General features: G+C 38.1%; 1 protein-coding gene across 1 annotated transcript; it reads left to right on the forward strand.

Moving 5' to 3' along the window:
• The first annotated feature begins 1,187 nt into the window (after positions 1–1,187).
• Positions 1,188–20,148, forward strand: CHEK2 (checkpoint kinase 2). Its single transcript, XM_009698219.1, has 14 exons — positions 1,188–1,437; positions 1,979–2,103; positions 2,387–2,534; positions 3,338–3,428; positions 4,423–4,531; positions 6,346–6,399; positions 7,190–7,251; positions 7,742–7,841; positions 9,379–9,465; positions 10,236–10,399; positions 10,621–10,736; positions 12,018–12,103; positions 19,301–19,381; positions 19,917–20,148. The coding sequence occupies exons 1-14, from the start codon at positions 1,188–1,190 to the stop codon at positions 20,010–20,012; spliced, it is 1,569 nt and encodes a 522-aa protein (XP_009696521.1). The 3' UTR covers positions 20,013–20,148.
• Positions 20,149–21,460: the final 1,312 nt, after the last annotated feature.

The following is a 21,460-nucleotide window of genomic DNA, read 5'->3' on the forward strand; positions in this document are numbered from 1 at the left end:
TTCTGCTGAAACGGGCGGTGTTTTGGGTGAGGACCGTCCCTGCGCCCCAGCGCTGCGGGGGAGCGGCTGCCGTGAGGGACGGCGCGCTGTCGGGGCTGCGTCTGTTGGAGCCTGCGGGCCTTGCCAGCATTTCTGAACCCCGCCGTAAAAAAAAGTGACACAGCAAGTAACTAGGGCGCTGTTATGTTTTTATGGCTAATAATGAAATATGGGAAACTGATAAGGAGATTTAAATTAGTCTGGAGTATGCATTGAGCTGGATGGCAACCAGCTTAAAAACCAAGATACAGCGGTAAACCAAGACAGGAGGCAGACAGGTAGGTGCAGGTGATCCCAAAGGATGGCAGTGACCCTGGGAAGGCTCACGGACATTATAGTAGCCCCTTGGCACGATGAACATGGATGTCGTTTGAGAAAGACAGCTATAAAGACAAGTTGGCTGGTGGATTGCTTTTTCTTAGGTGGGGAGGAAGGCACGATACTGCTGTAAATTCCTGTCTTAACAGGGCAGGTAGATGCCGTTTGTTGCCTTTTCTTGCTGCTGTCTTTGATAGCAGCTGCTAGGGGTGTGGTGTGTATCTTTGAGTCTGGCAGAGTTTTGTACATTAATTATGTATAGATGTGGCTATTTTGTAAATAAAATTGCTGAATATAACCTACGTGGAAGAGATGAGTGAAAATTCGTGAGTTATAACCTCTGTTAAAGGAATATTCAACCAAAACACTAAATAGGCTTGCTGTGTGATAAATGTTGGGTGTTTTCAGCATCAAGAAAACATATTTCATTTTATTGTTCTTAGTTTTCCTTTTTCAGTTTTTTCCTTTGTGTTTGGGGAGCTGTAATGGTTACTGCTTTGTGTGGGCGCGCTTTGTGAGAGAGTGCTGCACATTCGTTTGTGAAATGAAGTGTGAGCCCCGAAAAGCTCAAGTGAAAACCTGGGAATAAGACTTAACTGTTATTTTAGAACCAGTAGAGGGAGAACCACATTCTTTTTTAAAAGGAAAGGCATCATGGTTTGCAAAATTATTGGGGATTTACATAAAATCCACACATGCACACTTTGGTTGAAAGTTTCACTTTGAAGGCTGAGAATAGACTTGGACATTAATAGTACAGTGTGTGAATTTTTCAACTTTACTTTGCTGTAGTAATTGGTATTTTTTTAAACATTCTGTTTGAAGCCAACATGTCTCAAGAGACTGGAAGTGAAGCGCAGCAATCTCAAGGTGCCCAGCAGTCACACAGTGCTCCCAGTTCCTCTTCCAGTGGGTCACAGACTACTAGTCAGTCTTCCTCAAGTTCTGGAACCGTCAGTTCTTTGGATACTGTTCCCACTCAGGAGCTTCCGTCAATCCCTGAGGACCAGGAATCTGAAGAACTTGTTCCTCAGCCTTGGGGCCGACTCTTTGCACTTGGAAAAGGTTTCAGCAACTGTGGTATGTGCATACTGTAAATAAGCCTCTAGGTTCGTTTGTAGTACCTCAGAAAAGTTTTGAACAGCTTGGTAGAGAGCAGCGTCTCCTCATTTTCAAATTAAGTACAAGCAAATTTAAGTACAAGCTTGCAACTTTTGCAATAATATTTTGTTCCATACTACAGCCCATATACTGAGTACCCAGATACACAGTTTCTGTAGACTTAGAGGAATTTTGGGGTATTCATGTTCTTTGTAACTTGCTTCGTTTTTCCAGTTCATAATTTATTTTGTTTATATATCATATGAGTCTCTCTGTATTGCTGAAGATGAACTGAAAACTCTACTATTAATAAAAATGGTAAAATTATTAAAATACTGTACAAGGTGTTGATAGTACATGATGCTTTGTCTGAATTAAGACAAATAAACTTGATTGTATATGAAGAATCTTGTATTTGTTATCGTACTCACTACCATTTCGCATCATTCTGTACTGCCATAGTTAATAACTTCCTGCAATTTTGTGTTCTGTCTCTGCTTTACTTCCCCCTCCTCTACAGACTGCGTGAATGATGAATACTGGTTTGGAAGAGACAAAAGCTGTGATTATAGTTTTTCTAAGCTAGGATTGTCTGAGACTGGCTTCTACCAAAACTATAGCAAGAAGCATTTCCGAATTTTCAGGGTAGGTGCTACAAAGGTTAACTGTCTCTTTCTGTCTTGGCACAATTGAAAAAGATTGACTTTGGTGGGAGTGGATCCTAAAGAAATCAAAGTTTAAGTACCGTCAGTGTTGACTCCTTTAACAAGACTCTTGGCAATGTTCCATTAACCCAGTTTATGGAATAACCTCAGTAGTCTGAATTTCTGAGCCAACAATAGTGAATTTCTGTAGTCTGTCCTGTCTTAACAGTAGGGAAAAAATGACTTTACTGTAACCTTTCCCATTTTTTTTTTTTCTCTTGGAGGAAATGGGTCCAAAAAATTCCTATGTTGCCTACATTGAAGACCACAGTGCAAATGGAACTTTTGTTAATAGAGAGCTCATTGGAAAAGGGAAGAGACTTCCGCTGACTCACAACTCTGAAATTGCACTGTCTATACAGACTAATAAGGGTAAAATGTACTATAACATAAGTAGATTCTTCATGTGTTCATCAAGAGGTTGTTTCTGCAGTGATTTGAATATGTTTCTTGCAAGCTGACCTTCGTGAGTGCTGTTAAAATGCAGCTAGGAATCGATGTTTTAGTACTCACGTAAAAAATGATCTGTATCCTCTTCAACCCTAGAAAAAAAAACTGAAAAAAGAAAGTTTAAAAGAAGCTGCCATGAGGAACCACCTTACTAAAATATAAGCTTTTATAGTTGTTTTCCTCTTTTTTGAAACCCTTTTTTGCTTCAGTAGCAAAAAAGGTGGGAACAGGTGGTGGGTGGTGGGAACAGGGCAAACAGACTATTCAAGGGAAGTTGAAAAAAAAAACCAACCAAAACCAACAGGTACTTACCAGATGTGGCATAATAATTAAAAAACTTCTTAAAAATTAGAAGCGTGGGGGTTTGCTTCTTTGTATGCTTTTCCACTAATATGCTGTCTTCCTGATTGTCACTTCTCTTTGTTCCCTGCTGTGACATCAAAATTCTTGCCTATTTTGTCCTTAAACATAGTGTTAATTGATTAAGCACTGTTGTGAAGTTAATACCAAAGATGTCAGTTTTCAGTAATAAGATCACCTTGCAAACCCATAGCTGATGTCATGTATAGCATCAATTAACTTTTTTATATATTTATGTTTTCCTTCTAGCAGGCAGCATTTTCTTAGTTATGTTGTTTACCATAAAAGCTCAGGAAGCATAGTTGTTCGTTATAACAAAATTTTAAAGTTAATAACAGGAAAATGATCTCCACTCATCTTCCTAGTGTTTGTATTTTCTGATCTTACGGTGGATGATCAGTTGGTGTTTCCTAGAGAATTCAGAGAGAAATATATCATGTCAAAGACTTTGGGAAGGTAAGCATCCTTCTTTCCGCAGTATTAAGCATTAATTTTGTTACTGTTTTCAGTGCCTTGTGCTGGAATTATTACCAGTGTTAACTGAGCTGCTGTTTAAAAAAAAAAAAACAAACAACAAAACAAAATGAAAAAAGAGAAAAAATGAATAATAACACCTGAGTAAACCTGTTCTTTACAATAGCTTAAACAAGAATTTTTGCTTTATTCCTGTAATTGGCTTGGGTTTTGTAACCTACTATTAATTGTGAAACCCTTTTTTTTTTTTTTTTTTTTTTTCCCTCTAGAAGAGAATAAAGTCTGTAGATTCTTAACAAGTTTTAAAATTTTGTATATTAGTTTACTCAGTTATTGGAAGTAGAAGGAAGACCTTTAAGGTCAGAATATAGCTTTCTACAACATCACTGTTGAGGCCTTCAGACAAAAAGGGAGAAAACTGTTTTCAGGAAAAAGGAGAAAGGCTATCTGAGGTCGAGGCTATTTTTTTATCTTTTGGAAAAACATGGTCAGTGAAGAATTTGGGAGAGAATGGTTAAGTGGAAACAAATCCGAGTGCAAAATACAAGGATTTCTTTCTGTAATATAATTGCTGCTTAATAAAAATAAAAGTATTGTCATACCTGTTCTTCAGATTTGTGCAGTCTGGTGTTGAGAGAACTCTTCACTAGGTTCTCTTCTCTTAAATGCATTCATGTAATGGAAATGCTGACAGAGCTTGTCCTTGATATTCACTGGTACCCTTTGTACAGATTATTTGCTCGACTTATTTACTACTGCATTTTTGAAAGGGTGGCCCTTGATATCCCTTGCTATTTAAATAGACTTCCTAACTATTGAGTGCTTTCTGAGAGAGTTTTGACAACATGCCATATTCAGAAAGTTAGAAAGCAGCAGTCTCAAATTGTGTGTAATCCAATGCTTTCCTTTAATTTGTCTATACTTGTGCAGATTTTTGTAAAGTATTTGTAAGCATTAACATAGCTGTGCTTTTTAGTGGTGCCTGTGGAGAAGTCAAGCTGGCATTTGAGAAGAGCACTTGTAACAAAGTTGCAGTAAAGATAATCAATAAACGGAAGTTTATGGCAAGTGGTATTAGAGAGGCAGTAAGTATTTTTTTTTGTTTGTCTTTTGGCCATCTTGCAGTGGTCCTGGAATATTTGGTAACCTCTCTGACTGCACAGCTCTCTTCAGCTAAAGTGGATTTTCTCATTTAGTGTCTTTTGATCTTACAGGATCTATAGAATTCTCTAGAAAATGCTTGCGTTTATTTTTTGCCCACATTTCATTATGTTCATAATTTATGACTGTTTGTTAATGTGGTATATACAGAAGGTGGTGGGGAGTCTTGTGGGGTTTATCTCCTGAAGTGCATCAGATAAGCACATCATAACCAGCGGAGTCTGACCAAAAATTTATGAACTCTGCTAATTTTGTTGTATTCTTCATCATAATACTTTTTAGTAAAATCATATAGAGCCTTTTGTGAAGGGCTCTTCATGTCTCTAGTCTTGTAGCAGAAGCCTGAATTTGAAGGAGAAGAACAAGCCAAGTGGCTTTAGTCCAACATGAGAAAGAGATTCCAAGCAACTCCATATCTATTACTTAAATTTTATATATGGTATGGGATAAACTTTGAAGAAAAATACAGTTAGAGGCAAAAGTGCATGGTAGAAGGAGTTATGTAAGTTGTGCTGCTATGAATTTACTGAAGTTAAATCAAATTGGATTAACCTTATTAATTTCTCTGATGAGAAAACGGACTTTAGGGCACAGATACAATGTACAGAATCTGTTCAAACTGACAAAGTATTTCATTGGGTACTGTACAGGAAACTACTACTTGATCTGGAAAATATTTTTGTAAAGACAAAAATTCTAAGGTGGAAAGGTAGCTGGCTGAGGAAAGGACACCAGAAGGCTTCAGTGGGATCAGAATTGGTTACTAGGGGAAGTTTTGAGAATTTGTATTGAGATTAGTGGTCTGGACTGTTACATTTAGAGATCATGGCACAAAAAGCGGGAATATACTAATTCAACTCTTTGGCACTGACCCAAAGTCTCTGTTGATGGAAAGAAGATTGCAGTATCATGTATGAAGAACTGATGTTTTTGTATGCTGGTGTAATAGAAGTTAGATAATGTTTAATAGTGCAAGATTGTACACTTCAAGATCAGTGACAATTTCTGCTATAATCTACTTTCTATAACCTCCTAGTTCAGAGGAGGAGGTAGATACAGTTATTTGCAGATGAATATATGACATCAATGTGATTGAAAATTGCAAAATGCAATTTTGGAATGCTTCTAATAAAGATTAAGAAATGCTGTTATGAATTGTAATTATTAAGAAATGCCATTGTACAAAACAGAGATAGGACTGCATCTGGAATGTTGTTTATGGATTTAATTGTGTCTGTTCAAAGGTGATTGATCTGGATTGGAAGAAGAGCAAAAAAAAACCTGCTGGGTTGATTTAATGAGTTGAGCCTAAGCCTGAGATTAAAATAATCTGATTATGTTATCTTGCAAAATAAAGGCTAGGAGAGAGTAGCGTTTCATTTTCGAGTTAGCCCATATGGAAAGCATCTTGGAGGGAGGAAAGCTGTTTATAGGACACTATTGATATATACGTGCCAAGATTTATTTTTTTGTAGTTTGGGAATTAGGTGGAGATTTGTAGCCTGCAGTGAAATGACATGTCTGCAGCAATATCTTGCTACAGATAGTGAGAGTAGTTTGTTAATTTAATTCACTGAAGGCACCTGATCAGTTTATGGAAAAAGATTATATGTTACGGTCACTTAAAGTAGCAAGGGACATGAAACTATGGCTTTTCTGGTACTATCTCTTATTTCTGATGTGTCTTATTCCAGAACAGCACTGTCTTACCCAATATGGTATTTGATTCTTTTAATAGAACCCAGCTTTTAATATCAATACAGAAATCGAAATTTTGAAGAAAATTGATCATGTGAGTGTTACTGTACATTTTTATTCCTTTTTTGTTGCCTACTGTACTTCTGTAGTTCACTGATCTTAATGTAGTAACTAAAGATCAATTTGATCTGTTTAGAAAATATGTTAAAAGGATGCATAGAATTTTTTTTTTGTAAATAAGTCTATGGAACACTTATTTTTTCTTTCTTTAAATATACTATATCTTTGCAGATTTGAGGTTTTAAAACCTTGAACAACTGAGATGTAAATGTGAGAAGAAACTTCACAGAAGTTTCAACCTCACCCACTGTTGTAGAAATCTTTCCTTGATGCGTGTTTCTGTAAATACTGCCAGATAACCAAATAAAAAGATTAGATTCCACTGGCAATTTTTTTGAATTTGTATCCACTTTCCCCTGCATCCCCCCCCTGCCCCACAAAAGGCATTTCTTTTACTTTTGTTAAGTAGAAAGTTTGCATAGCTTAATGAACTTTCCCTTGCTTCCCAATTGCATATAAATAAAATATTGAGGTTATGGTAACTTACAACTGGAAAAAATAAGGATATTTGTTGAGCTGTAGTCACTGCAAGAGTTGAATTTTTTTTGTGTGTGTGTAGGTACGGGGAGAAGGCAACAGACTTTAATATTAAGTGTTTACCAAAGCCTGGGGCGTTAGTGAGTTATGTCAAGTGTTAGTTTAACTGGCATGGTTGAAATCATACTGAAATAGGAACTTTAGGATGATAAACTTTTGATAATATTAGTTTTTACAAATGATTCTACTTTTTTGTGTGTGTCCGTTTGTGTTGCCTTTTTTATTAGCCTTGCTTAATCAAGATCAAAAACTTCTTTGAAGCAGAGGATTACTACATTGTTTTGGAACTGTAAGTAACTTGTTTGAAAGTAAATGCATAAAATGAAATGTTTTTGATAGCCACAAAGAATGTGTCTTGTTCTGAACTCTGGGGATTTATTTTGTTTGGTTTGTTATGTTTTAATTTTGCTGGTCTCCGCTGTTCTCTGAAACCTCTGTAAAATTAGGAACTAGGATAACCAGGAGAGTAATCCTTCTATGCTTTGAAGGCACTTAGTCCCTGGATAGTTGTCCAGTATGCTGCTGTTGTGAATTGCTGCTACTTTTTTGATTTTGAGCTCATAAGAAAAGGCTGATTAAAAATCTTGTAACAACTCCCCGTGAAGACTCAGGAGATGAGGCCTAATTCAGCAGTGTGTGTTCTGTGTTTAGGGCGTTGCTCACTCATTTTCAGAAATGCATTCCTTCTCTGTAGCCAGAATAGTCAAATGTCTTGGTCTTGTCTAATGAGATGAATCTTTTGGAAGTAATATATTGACTTGTTACCTGCATTGTTTTAGGATGGAAGGAGGAGAATTGTATGACAGAGTGTCAAGGCCAGTCAAGATGAAAGAAGCTACCTGCAAGTTGTATTTTTATCAGATGCTGCTGGCTGTAAAGGTACATAATCATGAATTCTACCAAGAAAAAATATGGTTATGCGTATGAATGTCAGATAAGTTTTTCTGTCATTTGTCACTTCTGAAACCTATGCAAGCAATCAGCACAGCCCTCTTAACAAGCTGGTTTAAAAAGATTCTTTGCCTCAGTGCATCCAAAGCACAACGCTTACTTACTGAAAAGAGGAACTAAAGTAATCAAACAGGCTGTGCGCATTGATGGCAGGATTATCATGTGAGACTTCTAGTAGCGTGTGGGCAAAGAGTCATCAGTGTAGTAGCTTTCAAAAAAACTAATGATCAGATGCCTTACTATGCACTCCTGAATAAGCATTTCAGTTCAGCAGACAACAGATTAGGACTACTTTAATAGATTTCAAATACTGAATATTGAGTCCTTAGATAAATTTCTTCTGAATTCATGAAATGGTAAGCATATTTCATTAGTAAATTCTGCAAGATTGTTTTCTACATCAAACTTAATTCTCTGGACCTGAATATGCTTTCAGATCAATTATTTTCCTTTTGACTCAATTTTAATATCTTGCAACTGCCAAAACCAGAAACTTAATAGTTGTTCTGTACTAGGTATTAATAAATAATAAACCTAGAATTATTTTCTTCCTTAGTGAGTAAAACTACTGTATTTTTCCCCAATTCTCATTTTTGCGACAGCCGCTTATCTAATAAAAGTGGTGTTGTTACCTTCTATTTCATAACGATCCTGTGTCTTCAGATATAATAAAGAAAAGCTTCCCTTCAGTGTAAATGTGAAGACATCTCTAGGACGTATTTTGTACTACTAGTTAGAATCAACGTTGTTCCTAGTTTTAACGCAGGCTTCATTGTGTCTTAATATATCAGTCATTTATGACTGAACTTTGATTCTTGCTTGCTGTCAAACGTTCTCTTAATGAAGCTAGAAGTCTATTCTCAGATTTGGAGCCAGTAGAAAAAAAAGCTCAGTTTTCCTAGTTATATCACCAGGTTTTTGAACCCTTTTTCAGCCTCCAGCTCTTTGATGACTTGAGGTGTTTCTTAAATCTGTTTACTATTACTCACCAGTGCAAGGACTGTTGTGGCATGGTGAAATTAACTGTTTGCAAACTGAAATGTGGACTTGTATTTAAGACGGTATGATCATACAATAATAATGACTAAAAGAAAGGAGAGAGAGATTGAAAACCAGAATTCATACAAAGGCAACATAGAACTTTGATCTTCCTTAGTTCTGTTGCTTTTACTGAGATGAAGAAAGAAGTATAGCTTTCCAGTGAATGGGAAGAATGGAACACCTTGCCAGGTCTACATGCTGTGCTTGCGTTGAGATTTGACATTTAAGCATAAGGTTGGGGGGTTGGTTTTGTTTTTTTTTTTAAAGAAGAGAGAGTCATAAGCTGTGTAGCTTTAAATGCATGCGTGCCTCTTACACAACCATTTCGGTTATCTTGCCATTGCTATATGAAAAATCGGAAAGCTTACATTTAAAAAAGGTTAACAGTCTGTTTTTCTTTGATTATATATCTGTATATATGTAGTATCTTCATGACAATGGAATTATACACCGAGATCTAAAACCAGAGAATGTGCTGCTTTCATCTTCTGAAGAGACATGTCTTATAAAGGTAAGGAAACTTACATTTCTTCTTGTTCATTGAGAAATTTGTGAATATTCCTTCCTATGCTTCTCAATATTTAATTAAACATAGCAAAAAAAATATTATGGAATTAGTCATACAAACTACGAAGTAACTTAAAATATTGAGGTTTTTTTTCATAATTTTAGTTTTACTTTTATGGATATTTCAACCCATACACTTACCTAAGAACAATTCAGAAATGTGCTTGTATAGCACTTAATTCAGTACACAAATTCAAATGCTGATGCTTTTTTTTCTTTCAACAAAATCTAAATTCTTGAATTACAGATAGCATTTCTACAAATATCCAGGGTGTATGGTGACAGGGTTTTTTCATTGTTGCTTTGGGGGGTTAGGGTTGGGGGATTTTTGTGGGTGTTTTTTGTGGGTGGTTCCCCCACCACCCCAGATAAAGCATTGAATAGATTTGCATGCTAAACTGCTTATTTTTCAAGAAATCTCTTCTAATAAGCTACAGTTCCATTATTCTGTGGTTGTCCATTTACATGCAGATCTGAGAGTACTTTTTGCTAGTGTAAAGTGTGATCTTCTGTCATATTTCTCCCTCTCCTCCTCTCCTGTTCTTAGCTATCGTTTACTGAATGTTTGAGGTAAATTTTGTTCATAGTCATATACTGGAACTGACTTGGAAGGAAGAAACTTAACATTATCTCCTGATGTATGTTGTCAATATGATATGTTCTAGTACAGTCAATCCTAATATGTAATGTGGTGTTAACATTTTTAAATACAAGATTACAGATTTTGGACAATCCAAGATTCTTGGAGAAACTTCTCTTATGAAAACATTATGTGGTACTCCCACGTATCTTGCTCCTGAGGTTCTAAATTCACTTGGGACTGCTGGATACAGCCGAGCTGTGGACTGCTGGAGTTTAGGAGTTATTCTTTTTGTGTGGTAAGATATTGTGTAGATGCTACCTTCATTTGGGCAGTCATTGACAAACATGGCTCAAGACTTGGCAACTTCAGTATCTTTATTAGGAAGTAAAAATGCGTTTAAATCTATATACATGTAAAAGATGCTATGACAGCAGATGCTTTAAAAGGTGCGATTTTAGTGTTTCATTCGCTATGACAAAATCTGTATTATCTAACTTGTTTTCTTCTTTTATATAGTTTGTGTGGATATCCACCATTTAATGAGCAAAATACTCGACTATCTCTGAAAGATCAAATCACTCATGGAGAATACACGTTCATTTCAAAAGAATGGAAGCATGTATCAGACATGGGTATGACTCCATTACAGTGAGCAGCAGAATATCTAGCTCTTTTCTTGTAGTTTTTGTTTTCCTCTAACTTTTTCAGATGTATGGCACACTGCATGTTGATATGTTTAGTTTTTGAAGTAGTCTCTTAACAATGTTTTTGTTTTTTTTCTGAAATTCAAAGAGCAGATACATTTTCATTGAAGAGATTTCTTAGCAATATTCAGCTTTATTAACTACAGAAGTTTAAGTTTGTGGGCACATACATCTATTTTTCCTGTTTTCATATTTTTCTTCTGACTTTATCAAGCTGGTCTACAAATTTTGCCTTGCTCAAAGATTCTTCAAGTGTTGAACCAAAAATGCCAGGAATTTAGAATTCCTTTTATTAGAATTCCAAGAGAGAAATGTTAAGAGTAATCTCATGGTGCTAGTCTTTGAGCTTAAGATACCAGCCACATTTGTGGAATCACCTATTAGGTTTGGCCCACTCTAAGCTAAGTAGTTGGCAAAACTGAGCTTTTGCATCGCGAACTAAAATGATAGTTACTGTCTGCATGCTTTTCTTCCTCAGGATATTTTATGTGCACAAAATAATTGTAGATTTGCCTTGAATATTCCTTTGTATGTACAGAGGATTTTCTAATAAATGGTGTGATCATTCTTTTTCTAATAAACTTGCCAAATATAACTCCTTCCTGAATTTTTTGAAGCTTATTCAATAATAAGTCAGACATATATGAGAATGGAAATTATGTTAAGGCCATAGAGAGTGCTAATGGTATGTACAACAGAATAATCGGATACAATGAAAAGTAAATCTTGCCAAAATTCCTTTATGGGAGATTTGGAATCGTAAAATATGACATAAATGCCATATTTTTCATAGTATCTATTAAGCAGTTTCCTAAGAAAATAAAGTTTATGTGATTATGTTGAGGATAATCTACTTTCCAAGACACCGTAAAACAGGAAACTAAATTAAGCTGTCTTTGCTTGTCTACAGTAGCAGTGAAGCTTTTAGGAAAGTGCTCAACTTCCTGTGCATGCTCTGAACATAATCTACTGGTAATTTTAGTACACTGAAAAGTCTTAAATCATGTGCACGTGAAGGAAAAATGGTTAGAGCCTGCAGCCCTCCTCATGCATAGAAAAAAAGACAAGTGATCTGCCCAGCCAGTATTTTGGGGCATTGTTCTGAAGACACATTGTTGCACATAGCTTTGGTGTATGCATATTGCAGAACTTATTTTCAGGTAGTGAATTTATTGATCATATGCCAATGAACTCTTTTTATTATCTTAGCTCTGGATCTTGTGAAGAAGCTGTTAGTGGTGGATCCAAGCAAACGTCTTACAACAGAAGAAGCCTTAGAGCATCCTTGGCTTCAGGTAGGAGCTGAGTCTTAACTGAAGGACAGCATTCAGCCTGAATGTTACAAGGTTTTGTTGATACAGTGTAATTTGCTCCTGCAGGGAAGCAGGGGAACACCAACTATTCTGGTCACCAGGGATGTAATGCATGCCTGATCCTGCTTCTGTGGAGAATACTATAAAAGGGATACAATGATGGGCAATGAGAGTTTCAATTCTTTAGCTTCATGGGAATAACAACTGTTACCTTAAGTCAGAGCTTAAGTCTGCCTGCCCATAGATTATCTCTGACAGTAGCCAGCAGAAGAGCAACTGTCATTTGGTGCTTCTCATGGGCAAGCACTGCTGCCTGCCTGCCAGCTGGCTAGACACTTTCTGCTGGCTGCTGTAAGACCAGAGAGATCCTGCTGCCTACTTACAGAAAAAGGAGAGGAAGAAAAGGCCATATTTTAGGAATTATTTGTTTGTTTTACTGGCATTATCAATAACAGGTAGGAAGAGGAGCCATCAGATCCCAACCTGTAGGATGACATTAGCCCAGATACTGGTCTAATGTCAACCACTTCCCTGTTGAACAACTCTAAACCAAACAGAGTGAGCATCTTGAACAGACTGCTTCCATGTCTCTCTGTTGGAATCAAGATGATCTTGCAGCACCTTGTTGTGTGTCAAAGCCTTTGTGGGATGGAGTCTTTGCTTTCTTGCAGCATATAGAACATAGTTGCTGCTTTGCTCTCCCAACAAGCAAATGCCATCTCTGTGGCACACAGATTTTCTTCTTTTCCTGTTCTCCTTGTCTTTTCCTCTTTCAATGGCAACTGTTGAAAGCCCCTGTTGTTTTTCAGTGTGTTTATTTTCTTACCTTTTCCTATTGCTGCTTTGATAGCATGGTATGCTTTCTCGGTCCTTCAGTTCCATGGTCCTTTTCAACTGTTGTTGCTGCTATTTGTAGTCTTGTAGCCTTGCCTGATGCTGTTCAGTGCCTTTCCCCACCTTAAACACATCTTTGCTTTATTTCCCTTTTAATTTGACTTCTCCTTTGCCCTCCACCTTGTCACAAGGTCTCCATATGTAGGTTTTACCTTGCCACATCACACACTCTTCTGCCAGAGAGAAAAAGGAATTGGTAACTTCTTCCTCTCTTCTCCCAAGTGGCTACACCACCCTTAGTTTTATGTCTGTTGCCTTTTCTCTTTATTACCTGGATAATGCATCATCTTTGTGGCTTAACTATTTAACAGCACTGCAACTCACATGACTTCGTATGCCCTCTCTGCACAGGCTGAGGGCATCTCTCAGCCCTGACCAATTTGATTACCTCCTCATGCAGCCTGACCCCTGCTAGAATGTGTCTTATTGCTAACTGTGTCAGGACCTTGGCAACAGCTACAAGAACTTCTATAAGAGACCTTTTAGTTCTATTGGTCTCATGATCTTTATTACATTGTCATATAATAAAGGTGGCTCAAAGCAGCTTGGGTCCTTGTCAAGTAATGTAATTCTCTCAGACTAGATCCACAGTATCTCATGGTTGATGCATTTTCAGTAATCTGTATTCAGGTAAGGGAGAAGGACTCAGATTCTATAATTTGTCCAGCTGGAAGAAGGTGCTTCACAGTTTATATGTTCACTGTTCTGTGGTTATCTCACAGATGTTTGACTCTGGATCATGTTTTATAGGCATTGTAGAGTTACTGAAGAGGTCTGTCAAGCTAAGCTAGGTCCTCTGTTCCAGCCCATCACCTTCAGCTGAGTAGTGTGTCAGGACTCCTGCAGTCCTGTCATCTCTGGCCTTTCCATCACAACAGCTGTGTTTTCTTTGTGGGAGAAAGATGAAACTGATTTTGATGTTAAGATAATCAGACTTCAGTGGTCTTAACGGTAAATACCAACAATGAGCTCCTCATGGTCTCTGCTTGAGAAGACTTGGAATATCTGCCTGGGTCAACACTGTAGATTAGTGGTTGAGCACAAACGATAGGTACAGTTCTTTCTACTTCTGTGCTGTGCCATCCAGCACGTTGCAAATCTGTTGCTCTATTTAATGCCAGCTTTTCTGTTACTAATTCTTTCCCACCAGCCAGCTGGCTTCTGCTGGAAGGTGTGGTGCCAGCTCAACAGCAGAGGTTGACAGGCCTCTCTCTTTTTGTTGAAAGATACTGCCGTTAAGCTGCTCCTCTCCATACTCTGGTCGTGCTTCAGCACCCTTTGTATGCCCCCATGACCTGCTCTGAATTTAATGGAAAATCCTGAATCTCTGGAATTTTTTTCTCAGAAAATAAAGCCCAGTGTGCATATGTAACTAGTCTGTGCTTTCAGATTTTCAGTCCCTGCAGAGAGGACTGCAAACAAAGCATGGAGTATTCTACCGAATACCTTCTTTCAATACAACTAGCAGCTTCTGCATCCTTTCCAAAACACCTCTTAGAACTCTTTAACATCTGAGAATCAAGATGTGGTTTTTTAGAGACCAAGTCTGATTGTGGTTCTGATAGGATGGACCTCCTCCTTTGAGCATTGTAACAGAGTCCCAACTTCCTAATCTTGTTTGTGTGGGCAGGCAGCACAGAATCCTGCAGAGGTTGTTTCTGGCAAGTGTTCAGGACTACTATGTTCTTACTATGACAAGTATGAATAAGTGTCACTGGTTTGGGAACCCTCTGAGTAGGAGGTGATGGTTTCCCTGCCTCCTGTTACAGCCTAGTTAGGTTTGTGAGAGGTAGTCTTCAGGTGGTCTTTTATTAATTTTGGCACTCCAGAGGTGACCACTGGGCCTATGAACTTTCCTGGATATTTTTGACCAAGGAGGCTGAAGAAAGTCACCCAGCCTACCCCTGAGCCACACAGCGAGTTCTATTTACTCATGCTGAGCATAATGCTATTCATATCCCTCCACTGGGAATACTGTCTGGTTTCAGATGCTTAGGTAAGAGCATAAGAAACAGGGTGGAAGCAAGGGAGTACCACTCAGTGCTCAACAGCTGACAGCTTCCCGAGACAAAAAATGTATTTGGATGACTGTTTTTAAGTCATTAACTTGTCCTGATTATACTGCTGGGCATCCGAAAATTCTTCCTAGCATTCCTGGCTTTTACTACTGTAGTTTTGTGTGTAACTTCTACAGTGAGTTGATCGGATGTAGATTCTTAGATTTAGATTATAATTGTGAGCAGGAAATGTTTCAGAACCACTGGTATGCATAACAGGAAAGGGGAAATATATGACAGTGATTTAGACAAGCTAAGAATTTGAGGTATTTCAATATGTAAACTCAAGGTGTTAGCATCTTGATTATATCTTCACTTTAGGGACACCTCTTACTGTTCTGTTTAATTTTGAAGACAGGACAAAAAGTTTCAGAAAACATCATACCCGCAAATCCAAATGTCATCTAGCATTCAGATGCCATTCTTTTAAACTGTTTCCCTTCATGGGCTGTTACTAAAAGTATCAGTTGTTTATAGGTGATGTACACTGCCTGCTTGGAAGGCCAACATCCAATGTGTTCAGTTCTAGATATCACACACGTTGAATCCTGCCACCAAAAGACCTCCCCGAGTCCTGTTACTGTGAGTAGTGAGAAGGAGTTACTGGCTCCCCACTCCCTCTTGTGTTGTCTGTAAGTATTGTCTTTAAAAGTTAGTATGGAAAAAAAAAACCCAACAGATGCATACTTTATGCATACAGCTAATGCCTGTTAGCCCTCTCTAATGATCTTGGATCCACTAGGGAATTCTACAGATACTAAAAGTAAGCATGTTCTCCAAACAAAACTTAATTTCTACAGCTTTATTTAAACCAGTAGTGCTTTTAAATTAGTGTTTTAAATACCTGTGCTGTTTACTCTATTCTTTGCTTAAATCTAAAACTTTAAAACTTAGTGGGCTGCTTAAACCTCAGTACTACTCAGTGGAGATGTCTTACCTGTATTTACCAGGTACTTAATAAAACATTTTTCAAAGGCATATAAACAATTAATTGCTGTTTCTGCCCCTGAAAACTTTACTGGGATCTTTTGAATGGGACAAGATTAGTTTGGTTGCGTGCTGAAGAAAAACTCAGGTGTTTGTTATATAAATGGAAAAATATTTGTCTTATCTTACCCATCAATTCAAATGTAGCCACAGTCAAAACAGGTGATAGAAAAGACAAGTCCCAATTCTATATAAAATAAAAGGAATGTTCACATCAAAGCCTTTTTGTGGCACTTAAGAACATATTTAAACCAAAAAAGGAGATACTGCAATACTCCATAGCTTAGAAAAAGAACTCGCTCCCCTGCCTTCACCCAAAAAACCCAGTTAAAACATTTGAAATCCTTAGGAGCTCAATAGTCCTTATTTCTAATTGTCTTTAGCAGTGAATGTCCTGTTCACGTTTCTTTGAGTTTCCCAATCTTTGCTGTGATAATGGAACAAAATTATACAGCCTGTTAGGTTCACTCAGTTGTTTAGAATAAATGTCTGGTTTTGGTTCTAGATCAGTTGTTCAGTTGGTGAATGCACAGACACTGTTCAAAGCTCAGCCAAAGGAAATGATCTGTATTAAATCACTATGAGCAGCATACTTCGTTTAGTCCTAGGAAAGGTTTAAAGACCTGATTTCAGGTTTGGAAGTCTGATTTAGGGTTTGCAGGTAAGCCATAGCAACCCATTCTAATAAATCTCCTGCAGGAGAAATTGCCAAAACTAGAGAATGAGATCTTTTTAAAACAGGGACTATGCTATGTCAACTAAACATCTTGTTCGCACTGATTTCCTTTTCCCTGTGGTTGCCCAGCATATACCAAGAGCACCTCGGTCACTGGCAGCTGAACCAGCATGAAGTTACATGCTAGCTTTTTCTCTTGAAACATGCCTGATTTTCTGCTAAACTAGTTTCTCTTAACAAAGAATATCTGCTGCCTTTCCCTGCCCTGTGCTGTCCTTCCCTCCTCTTAATGCTTCTGCAGGCAGGCCTGTTCATGCACAATTGAGACTAATCAGTCCACTTCTTCCGCAGCGCATCTCTCCCAGACGCTTTCCCTCCGCTAATGGCAGCTTCTGGCTTACCACTTCGGGTAAATAGAGAACAAACTGTACTACCCAGTGAACTTCTGTAGAGATATGACTGCTCTGTGAATAATATAATATCTGTTGATAATAATCTGGGTTTTCAAAAGGGCAACTTCAGTGAAATTCTTGCCCAAATTCTGAATTTTTTTTTTTCCAAATGTTTCTATTTACGACCTTTAATATGTTCTATGGACTTATTTATGTTAAGGATAACTGTGGGATGCTTTTTAAGATAATGTTTTGTTCGAAAGTTTGATGTAGGGGTTTGTTTTAGTGTGTGGGGTTTTTTTTTGTTTTTGTTTTTTTTTTTTAAAGGGTGTGGGTGTTTTAGCGGGTTCTTCTCCATCTACTGTGTACAAGAGGTTTGCTGTGGGGTGAGGAGGGAGGCAGTAATGGGAACTACCCAAATTTGGGATACTGATGAAGCTGAGCTAGTGGAAATGAAAATATGCTGTTAGAAAGGGAAGTCATTATGAGAACAGAATATAAGGCTATAAGGAAAATACTTGATTTTCAAGAGTGATTAACTCTGTTTTGGTGAAAGCAGGCCTTAAGTCCTGATGAGGCCTCTTCTGATAAGGATGACTAATGAATTACCCGCACAAACTCCTAGCCTGTACATTCTGTTCTTTCAATGTTGTTATACTTTGTTGGAATGATATTGCAAGTTCAGTTTTAGCTTGACTAGTATTAGCTAAGTAGTTCTAGAGGGGAAACTGTTTCATTGTAGGATGAAATAGAACTATTTTTTCTTACCAGCAGCGTACATAAACCACCTGCTCAGAATTCTACTGTGGGGCGTATCAGAATCATAGAATGGTTTGGGTTGGAAGAGACCTTTAAAGGTCATCTAGTCCAACCCCCCTGCAATGAGCAGGGACATCTTTCACTACATCAGGCTGCTCAGAGCCCCATCCAACCTGACCTTGAACGCTTCCAGGGATGGGGCATCTACCACCTCTCTGGGCAACCTGTGCCGGTGTTTGACTACACTCATTGTAAAAAATTACTTCCTTATAGCCTGAATCTACCCTCTTCTAGTTTAAAACCATGATCCCTTGTCCTATTGCTAAAGGCCTTAGTAAAAAGTCTGTCCCCATCTTTCTTTCAACCCGCCTTTAAGCATTGAAAGGCTGCTCTAAGGTCTTCCTGGAGCCTTCTCTTCTCCAGGCTGAACACCCCCAACTCTCTGAGCCTTTCCTCATAGCAGAGGTGTTCCATCCCTTGGATCGTTTTTGTCCATGTCTTTCCTGTGTTGAGGTCCCCAGAGCTGAGGGCAGTACTGCAGGGGTGGGTCTCACCAGAGCGGAGTAGAGGGGGAGAATCCCCTCCCTCGACCTGCTGGTCACGCTGCTTGGGATGCAGCCCATGGTACAGTTGGCTTCCTGGGCTGCAAGCAGACATTGCCAGCTCCTGTCCAGTTTTTCATCCAGCAGTACCCTCAAGTCCTTCTCTGCAGGGCTGCTCTCAATCCACTCATCCTGCAGCCTGTATTGATACCGGGGGTTGCCCTGACCCATGTGCAGGACCTTGCACTTGGCCTTGTTGAAGCTCATGAGGTTCACACAGGCCCACTTCTCGAGCTTGTCAAAGTCCCTCTGGATGCCATCCCTTCCCTCAGACCTGTCAACTGCACTGCTCGGCTCGGTGTCATCTGCAAACTTGCTGAGGTTGGACTCGATCCCGCTGCCTATGTCGTCAATGAAGATATTAAACAGCACTGGTCCCAATTCAGACCCCTGAGGGACACCACTCACCACTGATCTCCATCCAGACATTTTGCCATTGACCACTACCCTCTAGATGTGACCATCCAGCCAATCCCTTATCCATCGAACAGTCCATCCATCAAATCTGTATCTCTCCAATTTAGAGAGAAGGATGTTGTGGGACACCATGTCAAAAGTCCAGATAGATGACATCTGTAGTTCTTCCTTGTCCACTGATGTAGTCACTCCATCATAGAAGGCCACTAGGTTGGTCAGGGAGGACTTGCCCGTGATGAAGCCGTATTAGGAAGGTGTTTATTTGGAAGGAAGTGGGGGAACCTCCTTTTCTCCTTCATTCATTCTTTAATTGCTGATCCATTTAATTAGCCAAAATACAGGCTTTTCCCTTAAATATTCCATGTACTACTTAAAGTTACTGCTTTTTTTCACAGGATGAGGATATGAAGAGTACATTTCAACAGCTGCTTTCTCAGACACGTGCCAATATGAATCCACCGCAAACATCAAAAATGGTATGTGTAACAGGTTATTTGAAGATTAATACTCGATGCATAAAGAAACTAGATTTTGAAGTAATCCATAATAAGAAAATCAATTAATTTTGAGAGCTTAGAGGAACGTGCATTTTGGCTGTATGTAGCAGTCTGATAATTATCTCTGCTTTCTGAATGGAAGCAATAGAAACAGTCTCCTAGGCTTTAAAGGTTCATTCATATATTTAAAATTAAATTGTTGAACATGTATGTTTTGACGGATTTAAGTCACGAATGTTTAGTATTCAAGGAAAAATTCTCTAACATGAGAAATTAGGAGCTAATTAGGAGAATTTTAAACAGTAGTGGACAATAAAGCCGGGGGCAGAGTCTTATATGAGAAGGATCAAATATAATTAGATAAATTTTGGTAGAGAAACATTTGTTAGTCATGCTGCTTTTTTGGTCACAGAGAGGAGACTTTATCCAACATCTGCAATTCTGTAGCACGCAAAACAATTTAGGCTCTGTCTTACCTGATTCATGTAGCCATCCTGCTGTATCTTTCTTCTAGCCAACCACAACAAGAAAGCGTCTCCATGAAAATGAGGAAGAATCTGGCTCTTCTAAGCGTGCTGTTCCTTCTACATCATTTCAGAAAATGAGGTGAAAAAAAAGAGAAAGTGACTTTTGTTAATTACAGCTTTTTTATGGAAAGCAGAGTTTTTATTTAAGAAAAATCTTGATTTCGGAGTAAGTCTTGAAGATGCAATTGCTAAATAGCAATAACTTTGTAAGACTGAAGTGACTGCTGTGTATGCATGAGAATCTACACAAATAGTCATGTTGCATTTCTTCCAGCTGCCTGACTCAAGGAGAGTATCAGAAAAATGCATGAACTAAATTACACTAATTTTTAGGCTCGCTTCATTTTGTTTCTTCTCTTTGTTTCTTCTGTTCCAGTTTCTGGATTAGACATGGAAATAATGCTTATTCCTCACAGATGAAAAAGGAATACTAAGTTTGCTGAGCTTTTGCCTGAGACAAAATGTATTGCCTGACACAAAATGCTGCCCACAGACTTATGAGGACACTTAAAATACTCAATTTTGGTGTAAAACTACCAGTGGAGCTTGAGGCGCTCTGGACTTCAGATAAAGCTAAATACTAAATACTGGGCTGGCAGACTCCACAGTGTTGTGATCTGTGAAGTGGTTGATAGGCTTTCAAAGCAGAAGGTAAACATCTCTATGTAGTTTCTAAGGGTCTTTTCTTGAAAAGTGTGTACTATGTTTATTTCCCTTAGAATGGACTGAGTAAGAGGAAACATGGTATCAAGTGATGTAAGGAAGATGTGTAAGTTCCTGCTAGAGAAGAACTAGGAATTGAACAGAGAGAAACAATTTGTAATTTGGTTGTCTGTTAAGTGAAAATTTTGAACTGTGTGCCTCTTACTAAAGGATATTAATTTCATTATTGACTAAGAGGGAGCAATTTAGTAACTTTGCTCTAAAACATGCATCTTCTAGTTAAAGGCATTTACTGTAAATTGATTTGGAAAGAATAAAGTCTAATATATTATGAAATAAACCAATGCCAAGTAGGAATTAAGACATTCATGAGTCAGGTTTTGCCATATGTGACATCACAGAGATCTTGTGTGTTTTGAGATATTTGATATTAACCACTGTTAATGATAAAATGGCAATTCTTGTGCATTCATATTTTTCTTAATGAACCAGGTGGAGGAACGTCTATGGGCATCTGGATGGAAAAAATACCACTGATTCAAATCCACTCCAGATACACAGGGGTGATAAAACAAAAAATTTACATCTGCCCTCTAATGACTTTCTGGTGTACACGTGTGATTGATGGGCACATTCTCAAAGAGTTCTGGCACTTACTGTAGCTCATCTGAAGTGAAAGGGAATACTCAGCTGCCATTTGCTAGATAAAAGAATTGTACAGGACCTGGTGTGCTTGGGCTAGGTTTGTGATCTGGTGTACTGTGAACACTGATACCTTTGCAATTTGGTTACCAGTGATTTTTAAAAAGACCTGCATCACTACAGAGGAGAAGATAACTCACTAGCTACTACTTGCATTGCAAATTAA

The sequence above is a fragment of the Cariama cristata genome, unplaced genomic scaffold, assembly GCF_000690535.1.
Source record: "Cariama cristata isolate BGI_N322 unplaced genomic scaffold, ASM69053v1 scaffold14854, whole genome shotgun sequence".
Lineage (NCBI taxonomy): Eukaryota > Metazoa > Chordata > Aves > Cariamiformes > Cariamidae > Cariama > Cariama cristata.

Bases quoted from the DNA above. Each gene is read 5' to 3' on its own strand.
- CHEK2 (XM_009698219.1), top strand. From the start codon at position 1,188: ATGTCTCAAGAGACTGGAAGTGAAGCGCAGCAATCTCAAGGTGCCCAG. The intron at 3,429-4,422 runs GTAAGCATCCTT...TGTGCTTTTTAG, and splicing joins ATGTCAAAGACTTTGGGAAG to TGGTGCCTGTGGAGAAGTCA. The intron at 4,532-6,345 runs GTAAGTATTTTT...TTCTTTTAATAG, and splicing joins CAAGTGGTATTAGAGAGGCA to AACCCAGCTTTTAATATCAA.